Genomic DNA, 16,053 nt, shown 5'->3' on the forward strand with positions numbered 1-16,053 from the left:
GACTATTGCTTTCCCGTTTCACAGTACTGGGAATCCGACTGGGGGCCTGCCACAATGCAATTGAACACTACGACTGAGCTACATCGCTAGTCCCTAAGGTGCTCAGTTATTAAGTGAGGCTCTGGTACAACACAAAAGGAAAACGAATGTGCTCATTTTATTTTATTGGTGTGTGTATGCTTGTGTGGGGGTGTGGGTATGTGTGTGTATGTGTGTGCGCACGCGCATGCTGCCTGTATGTGGAGGCCAGAAGTCATTCTTGAGGGTTGTTCCTCAGGAGTTATCCACTTTGATTTTGAGACAGAGTCTCATTGGGACCTAGGACTCACCAATTAGACTGGCAGTCAACAAGCCCCCTGAAACTGCCTTCATCTGCCTCCCCAGTACTGGAATCATGGACATTTATCTCCCTTCCTTTTCTCTTTACCTGGGGCTGGAGACTGGACTCAAGCCCTTTCGGTTGCATAGCAGACATTCTACCAACTGATCCATCTCCCCAACCCCCAAAATGATGTAAGATATTTCCTCCGTAGACATCTTCTGTTTACATACTATATACCTTCTTTCCTGTCCTGAAAGGATTCCACGTAATTCGGAATATTTTGCCTTGTAGATAGAGAAGAATTTTACTTCGGTCCATCTTTCTTATGTGGAAATGAAACACATGGGCCAGCAGCACCTGGGGCGCTATCCTGTCCATTTTCACCTGTGCGGAGACGTAGACTCTAAAGGAGGGTACAGACATCCAGCGTCTGTGGACGGCCTGTCTATTCACCACAGCTTTTCAAGGTGCATCACTGTGCATGGGACCAATGGCTTGCTAGTAAGTAGCCTCGCATTGTGCTGACGTGGAACGGTTATTGAAATGTTAGGTCTCCTTAACTCTCACGACGCCTCCATTTTATACAAGTAAGCTTTTGACCACAGGCTGTGCTTCAACCTGCTCTTACTGAAGAATCTGTCTTTCCATCTGTAGAAGCCTAGTCTTTTCTGAAAGGACCTCAATTGTCTTATATGATCACTTTCTACGGAAGCCCCAAGTAGTCTGTGTCCAGTGACATTATGCGCCTATATTTCTGCAGATCAAAGACACCATTGGATTCGACGCACTAGGTCATTGCTTCTTTTTGGAAGATGGTGTGGAACAGAGAAACATTTTGTTCCATAACCTGGGGCTTCTTACCAAGCCAGGAACTCTCCTCCCCACGGACAGGAACAGTTCCATGTGCACCATCATGCGTGACGGGGTGTTTGGAAACTACATGCCTGTGCCTACCACGGACTGTATGTGAGTAATTACTGGACAGGGAGTTGGGTGGTGGTCAAGCCCTTTGACTTTTCGGGGAACTCTTGCTGGGGAGATTTTAAGGGGTAGGGTTTCGGTGAAGAACGTTTTCGTCACCTTCGACAATGCCTTGCAGGGCCGTTTCAACTTTCTGGATTGCCCACCCCAACAACCATCTGATCAGTAACGCAGCTGCAGGCTCACAGGTAAACGACACTGTCTTCATGCTTTGACTGCGCTGGCTTCCGTGAGAGTGATGTTTGTGGTGAAAGCGTCATAGGGTCTTCTGGTGCTGCTCGTCTAATTGAGAGTGAGCTGACCGAGGTGATTCTCGTTTCTCTAAATCCTTGCCAGTTAGGAGCTTCTGTCTAGACAGAAGACCAATGGAAGAACACAGGTGAGCTGGTCTAGGAGTGCGCCATCTCCAGGAGGGATTCACACTGTGCTCTATGTGGTCTTTCTGGTTTCTCGTGTTTTTGTCTCTGGTGAGCATGCAACGCATCACTTCCAACTCTGGTGCTCATGAAAAAGGGAGGCCTTCCCATGTTCTTATTGGAATGAGACAGTGTGTAGACTACTCTGTCATTCTGGTCAAGGAACACATCTTTTTGGTAAGTGCAAGGGCTAGTTTCTTTTAGGGACATTGTGATAAAGCAGCTAAAATCTCAGCTATTATTGTTTAAGACAAACAGATAGGTTTATATACACACAGGAAAACAATTTCTATGAGAAAAAAAACATTATTTTTAAAGATAGAGATTGTCCCATTGGTTAACACGGACTAATTTATCCTTACAGTTGAGTGTAATTCAAAATTACTGATTTATACAAATGAATTTTTAACGAAACTATCAAGACTGTAACTGGGCTGAAAGTTAGGATGTAGCTCTGTGAACATTTGGCAACATGTAAATATCCGTATGTATGCATCATAGTTTTTCAACAGTTAAAAGGGCTGGGAATGTGTAAAATCATTCTGAGGCGTCTGTAATGAGGGGAGCTAACGGGAGTGTTTCCTTGAGCAAACAGAATACAGGCATCCCTGTGGAACCACTGAACCTGCATCTGTGATGTTCTGAAAACACGAAATGTAACCTGAAGGACTCTGACATTTGAAGACTGTCTTTTGACAGTCGATGATCTCTTATTTCCATTCCTTCGTTCTCTGTCCAGTACCTGAGGAGTTTGTGTGGGTTTGTGCCCAGCGTTTCTTACTGGAAAGTTAGGACCGAGAGGCAAGCCTGCAGCCTAGCCTGCTTTAAGTCAGCAGCCAGAACGCTGCTTCCTTTTAGCTTTGCCAGAAGCTGGGACCTCAGAGGAGAGCGGTTGAAAATAGCCCACAAAAGCCTGGGGCAAGTCTGTGAGACGCCCTCCTGATCATGAGCGAGAATAACGAATGTGTCTCATGCATGTTCTTCTGGTCATTCTGGAATTTTCTGTCTTCTCTTTAGGAAAACTGCTTCAGTAAAGACAACATTTGGCAGGGCCTTCTTCTCGCAGAGTAGGCGAAGCCATTTCATTGTATCTTACCATTGCCTTTTACAAAGCTGTCATCACCTCTTTAGACATGACAGTGCCTAACAGCAAACTGCTGCTGTGTGCCTCTACATCCCCCACCCCAAACCCATGGCATCTTGGGAGGGCTGCCTTTGCCCTCTGCTTGCAGGGGTATGGTCTCAAGCCTTTTCTCCAGCCCCCTTAAGTTGTCTTCTGCTGTCTGAATTGCATCCAAAACGTTGAGGTGGCCAACGGTTCTTTCAGGATAGTTTGTTTTATTAGGACCCATTTGTAAACTTTGATCGTGGAAAAATGTTGACATTGCAGTCAGTTGGGTGTGTAGGTGTGTATACTTTCCACACTCTGTGTTTCCTCTGTGTCCCCGAAGGACTTAGTACACCTATCAGGACACTGCATGTGCCATATCTTAGTTACCTTTTCTTCCCTGTTAGATTGTGAATTACTCGACAATAGTCTTATTACACGTAACCACGTAGTGAGCACTAAATAAACACATGCTGAGTTTGAACCAATACCTTTTTATACTGTATAAGTTTTAAAACGCTGCTTTATCAACATTCCATAGTGTGAATTTATCCTTCACTTTGGGCTAATTATTAATTCAGTTATAAAACATAAAAAAATGGGAATGAAGTTAATAAGAACTTTTATTTCTGTTTTCATGTCTCACTTTTAAACTGTTAGGGCCAGTAGGCCTTCAGTAAAACAGACAGGGTCCACACTGAGAGACAGCACCCTGATTCATACATGTGGCGTTTTCTCCCCCACGTTGGCACAAACTTGCCCGAGAACAGGAAGGGCATTGGAGTTGTTTGAAAGAAGCCAGTGAGCCCTGCCTGCCAGCAGACAGTTGTTTAATAGGCATGACTCATCTATTGATCAGGTTTGGAGGTAAACATGGAAAACCACATTGCTTAAAGGCTGTGCTGTCCCGGTCATACAGAAGGCAAGCAGGGCTCTGCGTCTGCATAACATTTTAGACTTATAACGATGGGAAAGCTGGATTTGGGTATTTGCCAGCTACGTCTTTTGTCCAATTGTGTAAGCAAAATTGTATTTGCTTGGGAATGCTATATAATGCGGGCAACCTTTCTGCACTCAATTCTGAATTTAAACAATGGGAAACATTTGTTACAGAGGGGTTTATGAGGGTGTTTCACATGGTGGCTTCATAAAAACCGAGGCTTTATATTCATGAAAAAACGGTGTTGTATATTTTCTCTCATTCCGATCTAAATATAATACAAGTATGTATATATACGACATGAAAGGAGGGAACAGCAGGGGGTCAGGAAGAAGGTGTCTGTTATGGGACAAGGGGAGGGGGGACAAGGAAGGGAAGCAAGGAGGAAAGATAAATACCACACATTTTCTTCCTAGAAAGAACCTGGATTGTGTGTGTGTGTCTGTCTGTCATCTGTCTGTCTGTCTGTGTATATAATATCCAAGCAGAGGGAACTGTTTGTGGGGGAAAACAGAGAAGCTTGGAGGAGGGCCAGAGGTGGATGGGATGAGTATGAGCGAGGCATAGTGATCCATGCATATGAAAACATCATAACAAAACCTGTTATTTTATACATTTTACAAAATTTAAAAACAGTGTTTTTAATGACCTTGCCCTTTCATTTGTAGGATGCTGGAATATGGTATTTATTCCACAAAGAACCCACTGGGGAATCCACTGGGCTGCAGCTCCTGGAGAAACCGGAACTCACTCCACTGGGAATATTTTATAATAACAGGGTGCACTCAAATTTTAAGGTAGGCTCTGGCTTTTGACGCGTGTCTGAGGCACAGGGCAGATCCACCGCTGCCGTCGGGCCCTCCTCTTGCTGCCGTGACAGAGTGGCACAGGCAGAGTCATTTCTGACGAGCAGATGTTCACTTGGCTCAGGGTTCTGCTGCCTGGGACTCAAAGTCTAGTCGCATCATCCCAGGACACTGCATACACTTGCATATACGATCTGTATAAATCTGTCATAGAGTCGCTGATCAGTCCTCTTCTCTCTTGTCCCTTGCTGTCTGTCTGCCTGTCCGCCCATCTGCCCGCCCACCCGTCTGCTTGCCCACCCGTCTGCCTGCCCGCCCGCCTTCCTTCTCCCTCACCTTCTTATCCTCAGTGTGAAGTTTCTGGGATCATCCATGTTAGAGGATACATGTCCGGAGCTTAGGACTCCTGCTCCTCTTCCCTGCTTCTCTCCACAGTGTTCACTGAATATCTTTTAGCCAGTACTACTACCAAGTATGTGGATGGTGAGATACTGTTTAAGAACATGCACTTAATTTAAATCACCTACAGGCGATTTCTTTCAGAAACCCCAGTTTCTGTGTTTGCCACTCACCCCTCCCTTCCATCCTGATGAACACCTTTGAATCCTTTCTTGCTCGCAGGTCACTGATGGAGGTGGGTCTTGTATCTTATCTGTTGATTTCATTGGTTAATAATAAAGAAACTGCCTCGGCCCTCATAGGACAGAAAATTAGGTAGGCAGAGTAGACAGAAGAGAATGCTGGGAAAAAGAAGCTGAGTGAGTGAGTCGCCATGATGCTCCCACTCCAGACAGACGCAGGTTAAGATCCTCTCTGGTAAGCCAGCTCATGGGCTACACAGAATATTAGAAATGGGTTAGAACAATATGTAAGAGCTAGCCAATAAGAAACTGGACCTAGCCGGGCCAGGCAGTGTTTGAAAGAATACAGTTTCCGTGTAATTATTTCGGGCATAAGCTAGCCATGTGGGCGGCCGGGTGCCGGGGACGCAGCCCCGCCGCTCCTATTTCAACAGGTCACTTTTTACTGCACGTGTAATCCTTAGATCTTCTGCTGTGATATGACTCGTATCAGAACACAATTAACATTTCCATGTGGGAGCCTCAGAGGATCCTGTAAAACCTATCTGAGTGTTGGGGTTGGAGAGACAGTTTAGTAGATAAGATGCTGGCTGTGCAGCATGTGGGCCCGAGTTAGGACCCGAGCACCTGTACAAAGACCTGGGTGTGGCTGTGCGCTTGTAAGCCCTGAGCTGCTGCGACCAGAGACAAGAGAGTGGCTGGGGCTTGCTGGCTACCAGCCCCGTCCCAGGTTCAGCAAGAGACCCTGTCTTAAAAGAATCAAGTGAGGAGTGATAGACAGGACAGCTGATGCTTGTCTCTGACCTTCCTACTTGTGTACACAGGTTCACTCCCCCACCACCCCACATACACGTGCACATACAATACTCAGACACCCACGTTAGGAGAGGCTTTGGATCACTTGAGAACTGAGAGAAGAAACAAGCTGCTGTGCCTGTCATGAGATGGGTAACTGACTAAGGCTAATATTTGGAAAGTAGCATTTCAAAGGGGCGAATCTTTAATTTTTAAAAATGACATTTGTGATATGAAAATGATTTCTAATTCTTAGTGTCATATGACGTGACAGTATGCACTTATTAATTATAAGAGCATTAAATCTGAGTGTATAATTAGGTTTTAATTTGTTAAACTTGGGAATGATTATGCAGACGATTTCATAACTAAAGGAAATTGAATTGGAGTCCTAAGGAGAAAACCGCCGTGTTGGGATTGCTCGCCACGAGTGTGCACTCCAACCAGCCCCTGTGGCTCTGCTTGTTGAGGCTTCCTGAACCTTTTCCTGGGTCCAGGTCAGCCATGTCCATTTGCTGCTTACTGGGTTCCACTGCAGTGTTTTATGGACATGTCAGAAACACAGTCAAAATGGAAATCCTTTCTTTTATGCTTGCCCTATTTCTTTGTGTCTATTTCAGTGAATTAAACAACTAGTTGATTTCATGTTTGATCTAATTTAAAAAAAAGTAGCTAAACTTCCCTTCTTGGCCCCAGATTTTCATCAGTTACCCTGTGTGTCACTCTCCCCTTGCCACAAACCCGGGTCATATTTCATTTTCCTCCTGAATGACTGACAGTGTCTCTCGTTTGTGTCTCTTCCCTTCTGCCCCCTTTAACCCATCTTTAGTTGCAGTATTTTTTTGTTTGTTTGTTTGTTTGTAGTGTTGGTTTTGATGCTTTTTGTAAGATCCCTGTTGTCTTACATATTCAGCATACCGTTTTTTAAAATTATATTTATGATGCAAAAACCATCTCTAATTAATTCTTGGTGTCATATGCCATGACAACAGATACTTATGTCATTAGTTGTAAGAGAATTAGATCTGCGGGTATAAGTATGTGTGTGCATGGCCTGACATGTGGTTATCTTTTCTCTCCCCTTCCATGGTTCTGTTTGTCTGTCCTGTGGTGTTTGTCTGTCCTATCGAGGACTTGTCCTCTGATACTCCATGCTACCTCTTCTCTCTAGACTTTCTTGGTACAGACTCTTCTGTGAGTATTTTTCTCTGGGACCTTAAGCTGCTTCATGCTTACCGCCTGCCCATTCTGCTGCTCAGTCAGTCCCTCCCCATCTTGAGGATTTCAGCATCATGTAGGAGACACATCTGGAGTTCTCTCCCTACCCTGAGGAAGCTTCATCTCGGTGCCTTTTGGCCACCAATGCCTCCTGTTTCCCAGTCCTCATGCTTATAGCCTTGGGCACAGCAGTTTCTTTAATTGCATGCCCCTGACTGTTTGTATATCAGTAACAGCAGGGAATATATTTTACTTGTTAATTAACATATATGCCATTAAATGTGCAATAAATAAGTATCTGTTGAATGAGCAAATGACTAAGCTAACAATACCCAGGAAAACTGTTGCTTTTCACAGTACCTTTGCTTTGTGGGTCGCCACCGCACCTTCCCCCCCTCCCCCATTTCCAGTTTTAGGTGATAGGATAAGCTGAAAAATACTTTCACGCCTTGTCATGCGTGTGGATGTACCTTAGGCTCTATATTTATTTTAGCCCATTGTTGTGTATTTCAGGCTGGCTTATTTGTTGACAAAGGTGTCAAAACAACCAACTCCAGTGCCTCGGACCCAAGGGAATACCTCTGCTTGGATAACAGTGCAAGGTAGGGCTGCCTTTTCAGTTTACACCTAGACTTGTCTTCTCGGTCAGAACGTTCAGATTCAAGTACGCGGTGTTCTTTCTGATGCAGCCCACGTAGAGGAAGTTCTGAAAGCTCCTGTAAAAGTTTTGGGAAATCTCTCTGTTGTCTCAGTCCTGAGCGTGGGCTTTTATCTTAACAAAATACCAGGGAAATTGATTCCTTTCTCCTTTATCCCAGTGGAAATTGACGTAAGAGGGAATTACAGGAGGAAATCCAAACAGAAGACAGGTTAACAAGGTTTCTCATTGGGAACAAGTCTGAGTCACTGAAAAACAAGTCAGCCCCCCAAAACCTAAACATCTAGACTTCATGGATAGTGGTCAACTGGAACATTGCATTGGATTTATTTCAAGGGAATGGTCCCAGATGTGGTGATTGAGCTGGCTCTGGTTTTTGCTGGTAGACTCAGGTTCCCCTCCTGGCAGGCTGTGGTATTCTCCTGCGTAACCACATAATGTGTTTGGGATGTGGGTCGGTGTTGCAGCAGGCTCGCTCGTGTGCTGCATCCCAGCCAAAGTAAACAAAACGTCTCGGGTGGAAGTAAAGTGTGCTGCATAAAGTGGCAACCTGAAGTCATAGTCCGTAGAGACCCTGAGCATACTCTTTTATACATAGATTCCAGGTTTATTGACCAGATGATGAGGTGGAATGGGGGATAGATTGCAAAGACTTGCTAGACATGTGGAAGAATAATGACTGGCTCGGTTGTTAAAGGAATAAAGCAGGAACACACGGGAGGTTGATGAGTCTGACTTAATGTGCAAGGCAGGGTTCTTGCCATGTATTACTAAGATATGAGTCAGGAGGAAACTGGGGAAAGTGCGCTTGGTGACTCACCTATCAGGATTTCTCAAGGTCAAGTTAAAGCTGAAGCCTTGGAGACCAGTGGCCAGGGAACGTCTAAGAAGGCCAAGGGGGAGCACCATGTAATTACCATTTTGCCATCAGGAAAATGCCCCACAGACAGCCCAACAGGCCAGTCTGATGTAGGAAGTTCTTCAGTTGAGGTTACTTCTTCCCAGGTGACTACTTTATATCAGGTTAAACAGTAAAAGCTGATCAGTGTATTGGCAATGCCAAAAGAATGAAGAAGTTGCCATGGAAATATGGAAAGTTCCCCCTGCTTTTTTTTTTTCCCTGTGTGTGCATGAGACAGTCTCATTATGGAATTCCTTCTGGTCTAGAACTCACAGGGTCCCAAGTGTATGTATGTATAGGCAGGAGCCACCAAACCTGGCCACACCTGCTTTTTAAAAGTCTTTTATAATTGATAGTTTTAGTGAGGTGTGCTTTGCCAAGTTGGTGCCACCAGAAACATTGTCGAACAATTGGCTCCTTTCCCTACCTTGAAAGAGTTTATATGGGGCTGCAGGGAGGAGGCTCAGCTGGCTCAGTGCTCGCTTCACAAATGCAAGATGTCAGTTCAATCTCTGGCACCCACGGAGAAGTCAGGCACTGTGGGAGACAGAGATAGGAGGAGCCCTGGGGAATTGCTGGACAGACAGACAGTCTAGCTGAATCATCAGGCACCAGGTCCGCTGAGAGACCCTGTCTCAAAAACTAATGCGAAGAGCGAGAGAGGAAACCAGCAGCCAGGAACATCTGGCCTCCACATGTGTTTGTTCCTCACCCTTTCACGCGTGTGTGCAGAGGCACATGGTATCCTGCGAACGTGTTTGATTATATGTCAGCACATGAATGGTGGAGTCAATGGATTTAAGACGCTGTTGGCATCGTAACTAGGTTACCCAGTATGGCTTCAGAAGGTGTTTCCTGTATGGCCAAGGGCATACTAGGAAGATGGCAGTCCTTTCTCTGCACTCCACGAGTTCTCAAACCTGCTTCAAATGTGTGCCCCTTGGTGAGGATGAGACTCCATTGGGAGGTTGACCTGGAAAGCACTAATTATAGAAGAAGAACGACAAGATGCTTGGCAGCCGTGTCTGTGTTGAGTATTATGTAAACTACTGTGTAGACTGTGCCCACGTGTGTTCATGCAATTCAGACATGAGTAAAGATGACAAAGCACAAATGAGTAATAAGTCAGGCTGTGAATTCAATGCCATGATCGTAGGATCCAGCAGATACATCCAGTCTGTCCCTTAGGGGGAAGCTGACTCACTAATTATCAGATGAGTCTTTCTCCATGGCTGCAAGATGGGAAATAATGGGAACCCGAAGATGAGGACTCCCAAGAGAACTTCATTTGAAATTGGGAATTTCATAAAGAACTTTTTAAAAGGGGCAGGGTGAGACATTGTAGCCAGTTACTGCATCATAACTAATTAGTACATTTAAATCAGGGGAAGTGATTATATTAGTTATTTTTGTTGTGGTTGTGACCAAATATTTTCCAGGAAGCAACTCAAGGGGGGAAGGGTCCATGCTCGTCCACAGTTTAAGGGACATCATGGCGGGGAAGGAAAGGCGTAGTGGCAGTAGTGTGAGGCAGCTGGTCAGCCGACTTCAAGTCAGTGAGCAGAGAGAGAAAGAGGGAGGAACGCTGGTGGTCAACTTACTGTTTCCACTTTGTTCCATCCAGGACCCCAACCCATGAAACCGGCATTTAGAGTGGTTTGTCCTATTTCCGTTAACCCAGTCTAGAAAATTCATCGCAATCATGGCTAGAGATGTGTTTCTATAATGACTGTAAATCCCATCAAGTTGTCATCAGGATTAACAGTCAGGGGATTGGAGAGATTGCTTAGCGGTTCGGCGTGCTTGCTGCTCTTGAGAGGACAGGCAGGCGGTTCAGACAACACCTATGCTGGGCAGCTCACAACCACCTGTTACTCCGGCTCCAGGGGACCCAACTCTCTCTTCTGACTTCTGTGGGCACCTGCACTCTTGTGTTCATACATACACAGAGACACAGAAATACACATACACATGCATAAAATTAAATCTTTAAAAAAATTAACCGTCATGATGATGAAAAAAGGGCTGATTAACTATTTTCTTTTTTAAAATTAAAATTTTATTTGTTTATATTCTCTGTACCACTTTTGTGCACCAAAGGAGGGTCTCGGATTCCCTGGGGCTGGAGTTACAGATGTTGTGAACTGCCATGTGGTGGCTGGGAATTGAACTCAGGTCCACTGGGAAGAGCATACAGTGCTCTTAACTGCTAAGCCATCACTCCAGCCCCTAACTGTTTTCTAAATACCAGATGAAAATGGCTGAAATCAGGGGCATCACTTTGGTGCAAATGATCCGCGACTGGCCTGTATGGCGGAGTCAGGAAAGATGATGAGGCTGTTACAGGGGCCCGCATGCTGCGTTATGGTACCTGGATGTCTTCATTTAGGACACCGCATCCTTCCTTTCCTGCGCTTCTAGCTGCTGGACTTCCTTTAACAACTTGAGGCAAAGCTTTTCAGTAGATCGTCCAATGTCAGGGAAGTTTTATTGGCCCACCATGAGGCCCTTTACCTCGTCAGTCTGAGCTAGTTAGGGCGCCAGCCGTGGATGTCATCCTCATCATCCCTGATGCTCCCATTCCATTCTTCACCACCGGCGTCTCTCCGAAGTACATAAGGGACCTCTGTGTGGTCTTCCAATCAATCCATTAACCAGATGGCATCCTGTGATATGCTGAGAGGGGAGGGAAATTGGGGGTGGGCGTGAAGTGGGGATCTGATCACATGGCTTCCTGGTTTCCAGCTTTCACTGCCCTCCCATTTGCTTTTAGAGTAAAAGGCACGTGCATGCCTCTCTATTCCACCCTTTCCCGCCTCACTCCTTCCCAGTGTCCTGCCTGCTAGAGTACAGTGGTTGGTGGAGAATGTGGAGTTCACAGGCCTGAGGCACCTATGCTGGGTTCTCTTTCCACAAAGATGCATCTCTCGTTGCCATGTTCCAGGACCTACTGTGGGCCCGCAGATGCAGTAGCAGCTTCATGCAAAGGCTCCTCCTTCCTGTGTGACTGAAAAACTCAGCACAATGAATTGATTTTTGAAACTCAATTAAAAACTTTTTTTTTTTTTTAAAAAATTCTTTCTTCTATCTTTGTAATGTGGTAGGCACATGGAATTGAATGTGACCAGTTTTTGACTTTCTCATTAAGGTCTGTGTAAAAGTTGTTGAATGAAGGAAATGGAAAGTGCAGTCTTTCTAATAAAAAATTCAGTTGGTCTTTTAGGTTTAGGCATTTCCAAGCCTAAATTTCCAAGCCTACTGAATCTACAAATTTAGATTTGTCTCTCTAGCTAAAAACATTTAAACAGCATACAATTTAATAACATAATTCATGTAGATCTATGTTGTAGTTTATGATTAGTTTTTGCAGTGAGCATGTGTTGGTAACACGTGATTTAAATTTTTATGAAGATACACTGAATGCCCGGTCTGCATATGGCTGCCTTTTTCTGTGCATGTGTTTACAGAAGCCTTAAGAATACAGGAAAGCATTTTTTTTCTGGAAACTTAAATGTAATTGTATTTGAACTTTAAATAATTAAGTTGTATCTTAGCTTTTTTTTTATTTGTTTATTTTGGCCCAAACTACATCCTGTCTCTTGACCCATAGTGAGTATAATAGACAGTTCTGATTTTCCTCCCGACCTTAGTGTGTGTATACATAGACAGTTCTGATTTTCCTCCTGACCCCTAACGTATATATACAGACAGTTCTGATTTTTTTCCTGACCCTTAGCGTGTATATACATAGACAGTTCTGATTTTCCTCCTGACCCCTAGCATGTATATACATAGACAGTTCTGATTTCCTTGGCTCACTTCACTTTTTCGCCCTGTAGGTTCCGGCCTCATCAGGATGCGGACCCTGAAAAGCCGCGAGTTGCTGCTGTCATTGACAGGCTAATTGCTTTTAAAAACAACGATAATGGTGCCTGGGTCCGAGGAGGAGACATTATTGTCCAGAACTCAGCGTGAGTATGATAAGTAGGGGTAACATCTGCTGACATTGCTGGCTACTTTTAAGATTTTTATTTTTATGTTTTGAAGACAGGGCAGGGAGTGGGGGGGAGGTGGTATTCCAGGCTGACCTTGAACTCACTGTGTGGCTGTGACCCTGATCTCCATCTTCCTTCCAAGTACTGTTAGAAGTGAGTGCCACCATAGCCTATTTTTTTTTAAACTGAGTAGAATGAAGGTATTTCTGAGATATATAATATATAATATTATATTATTAATATTATTAGTGCACAGGATTGTCAGGGACCAGCCTCCACAAAAATACCTCTCACCAGGGTAGGGGCATTGGGACTTAGAAATATTAGTAAAGAATACGAAGATGCAAAAATAATAAGACAGAAAAACATAATATTGGGAGGGAGTTCTAGTGAATACTGAAAATCACCCATATTTAATTTCCAATGGCTTAAAATACCTCTGACCCCAAAAGGTAGGAATAAGACAAAAAACTACATTAGCGGGATACAAGGAAATGAATAGACCAGTTGAAGGCCACAGGCAACATCAATAATTAAACATTTCTGTTGCTAGAACAAAACAAATCACGCTTTAGATCAAAACATTCAGAGGCAAACCACTCCCTGGGTGGAATCCAGTGTTGTCTCCTTAAAGGAGACTGGAACCTTAGTTAGATCCTTAGACTTTTGTTTGAGGTTGAAACATCTATTTCTCTATTAGCACTTGAGAGAACAGAACTCTCTGCTCTAAATCTAGGTGGGACCTTTGTTTGAGGTAGAAACACAGTAGCCTTGCAGGAATCGAGGTAAGTTCCAACTCTCTGACCTTTGTTCAGCTGGAAATAGGCTCACATTTTTGGGCTTCCACACAGAATGAACTTGGAGAGTGGCTACTACAGCTCACAGACTGCAGATGTTTAGACTCCTGTCATTCTGGAACTTTCGTGGCACTGAACTTGTCTGGTGGCCTGAGAAGGCTTCAGTGGGTGAACCAGAAACCTGGGATTTAGCTTTATATAGCAAACACTATTTATGTTGAAGAGCTAAATAAAAAATTTGAAATTTCCTGGGGTTTTTAATTTTTATTTGTATTGTTGTTCTTGGAAACTCTTTAAAGTTTGTCTGATCTTCTTGCCATCCACTGAAGATGAAAGTCTTCTAAGTCCAGTTGAATACCCCTGCTCTTCTGTGTCTTACTGGAGGCAGGAAGCACCTCACTTGTTTTTGTTCATTGTTTGTTTTTGTTGTTGTTGTTTTTTCCACTTGCATGATTTTGAGAGAGGCCTGGTGCATAGTGAATTAAGTTTTAATGTTAACAGTCTAGACCATTAGTTTCTTGTCTTTTTCCACCATCTCTGACTGTTTTCACTCCCGAATTTAATACTGTATTAAATCTGTAGGGATGGCTTTGGTCTTAGATTGAAAACATTTGAGGCAAATAGCATGATATAATTCTTTCAAAAAAATAATGATTAAAAACAGATGTCTTAACTGATACCTTTATCTGATGTTTATTATGTTTCAAACACTATTCAAATACTTGAAATGAGTTAGTGAATTTAATTCTCTCACGAATCCTATAAGAAAGAACTTATTATCTTAAACTATAGAGGGAGGGGGTTGAGAACCCAATTGGCAGAGTCGGGATTTGAACCTGACATCTTGCCTTGGAATCAAACTGTGGTGACTTCCGTTGCACTTCCGTGTGGTTCTGTGTGGTTGGAGAGTGAGCATCAGGACTCTGGGGTTCATGGCTGCTCACTGAGGGATTACCTCTCCCGTGTTTCCTGGTGACTTAGGTGTACTAGGGATTACCTCTCCCGTGTTTCCTGGTGACTTAGGTGTACTAGGGATTACCTCTTCTGTGTTTCCTGGTGACTTGGGTGTATTAGGGATTACCTCTTCCTTGTTTCCTGGTGACTGACTTAGGTGTACTAGGGATTACCTCTTCCTTGTTTCCTGGTGACTGACTTAGGTGTACTAGGGATTACCTCTTCCGTGTTTCCTGGTGACTGACTTAGGTGTACTAGGGATTACCTCTTCCGTGTTTCCTGGAGACTTAGGTGTACTGTCATCTGTTTCCTTTTACAGATTTGCAGATAATGGAAAGGGGCTGACCTTTGCCAGGTTTGTAATACTTTAAAACATTTGATTATTTTAAAGCTATAAGGTAAAATACAACCAGGTTTGTATGTTTTGGGATGGGGGTAGGGAGTTTTCTTTACAATTTATTAGTATTAAAAAAAAAAAAGGTTAAAAAAATCACTCTCTTCTTGGTACCACTAGAGGGCCAAAAAACCATATTTTCTTTTTTTAAAAAATAGAATAATTGCATTTATGCCAAAGTTGTAGGTCAATTTTGCTGAAATTCCACAGAAGGGCAGGGTAAGTTGTTAATTGTACTTGCAAGAAAACTCTCGATCTTCAGGCTAAAAGTCTTTAAAAATAGAGGATGAAAGAGGAAGATAAACAGGGTGAAGATGAAAAATAACTTTCCTCTTAGAACCTGCTTTAATGTAGAAATGAGCTTTGAGAACTAAACTTCCCGTGTGTGTGTGTGTGTGTGTGTGTGTGTGTGTGTGTGTGTGTGTGTATACATGGGTCTCTGTATGGGCTTTTGTTTTTCCACGGTGCTGGGGATCACACCGGTCCACGCCTCTGATGTACTCTGCAGCTGCTCTGCACCTCTAGCCTAAAATTCCACGTGTTTATATATAATTTTCAACTAGCTCACTAATTAATGAAAGGAATCTTTATAGTATAAAGATGATTTCTGAGGGTTTCTGATGCACATTAGAGAAAGGCAGTAGGTTAGGTTTTTATGCTTTAGCTTTTTAAATGTTAGCCTGCCTTCTTTGGGGGGCAGCTTAGTGTCTCTAAGCACTGTCCTCCTTTCACCAGTGATGGGAGCTTCCCAAGTGATGAAGGTTCGAGCCAGGAGGTGTCGGAATCCCTCTTTGTCGGGGAGAGTAAGAATTATGGATCTCAAGGTGGCCAAAACAAGTACATGGGTACAGGAGGAATAGATCAGAAGCCTCGGACGCTACCCAGGAACAGGTGAGTTGAACTTTGGCAGTGGAGAATGAAACACTGGAGACAGAGCGTGTTCCTGCATTCAGCCTGGATAGATTGCCTTATTATGGCTCCTTTCCTGTCTTATTAGCAGTACTCACTATTACCATTGTTATATTGTCTATTGTCTTCATGGGATTTTAGAGCATTAATAATTATCCATGTCACAGGTTTTCTTAGCAGTTTTATGAAGGAGCTGTTCTTGTTTCTTATCCCTTACATAAGACCTTATATAAGTGGATTTTTTTTTCTCTTGATGTTTTCTTCTTCTTGAGACATAG

The 16,053-nt window shown here is 43.6% G+C and overlaps 1 protein-coding gene across 3 annotated transcripts in view; it reads left to right on the plus strand.

The window, feature by feature from the left end:
- Positions 1-16,053, plus strand: part of Cemip2 (cell migration inducing hyaluronidase 2) — a 78,087-nt gene that overhangs the window by 32,756 nt on the left and 29,278 nt on the right. For all 3 annotated transcript variants that reach the window (XM_050158454.1, XM_050158449.1, XM_050158445.1), the window contains 8 exons: positions 614-823; positions 1,083-1,288; positions 1,422-1,491; positions 4,436-4,564; positions 7,681-7,769; positions 12,566-12,697; positions 14,792-14,827; positions 15,602-15,757. In XM_050158454.1, coding sequence (XP_050014411.1) covers positions 614-823; positions 1,083-1,288; positions 1,422-1,491; positions 4,436-4,564; positions 7,681-7,769; positions 12,566-12,697; positions 14,792-14,827; positions 15,602-15,757 — 1,028 coding nt within the window. The remainder of the gene's footprint in view (positions 1-613; positions 824-1,082; positions 1,289-1,421; positions 1,492-4,435; positions 4,565-7,680; positions 7,770-12,565; positions 12,698-14,791; positions 14,828-15,601; positions 15,758-16,053) is intronic.

This window comes from Alexandromys fortis, unplaced genomic scaffold (assembly GCF_014885135.2).
Source record: "Alexandromys fortis isolate MF-2015 unplaced genomic scaffold, M_Fortis_MF-2015_v1.1 scaffold_10, whole genome shotgun sequence".
Lineage (NCBI taxonomy): Eukaryota > Metazoa > Chordata > Mammalia > Rodentia > Cricetidae > Alexandromys > Alexandromys fortis.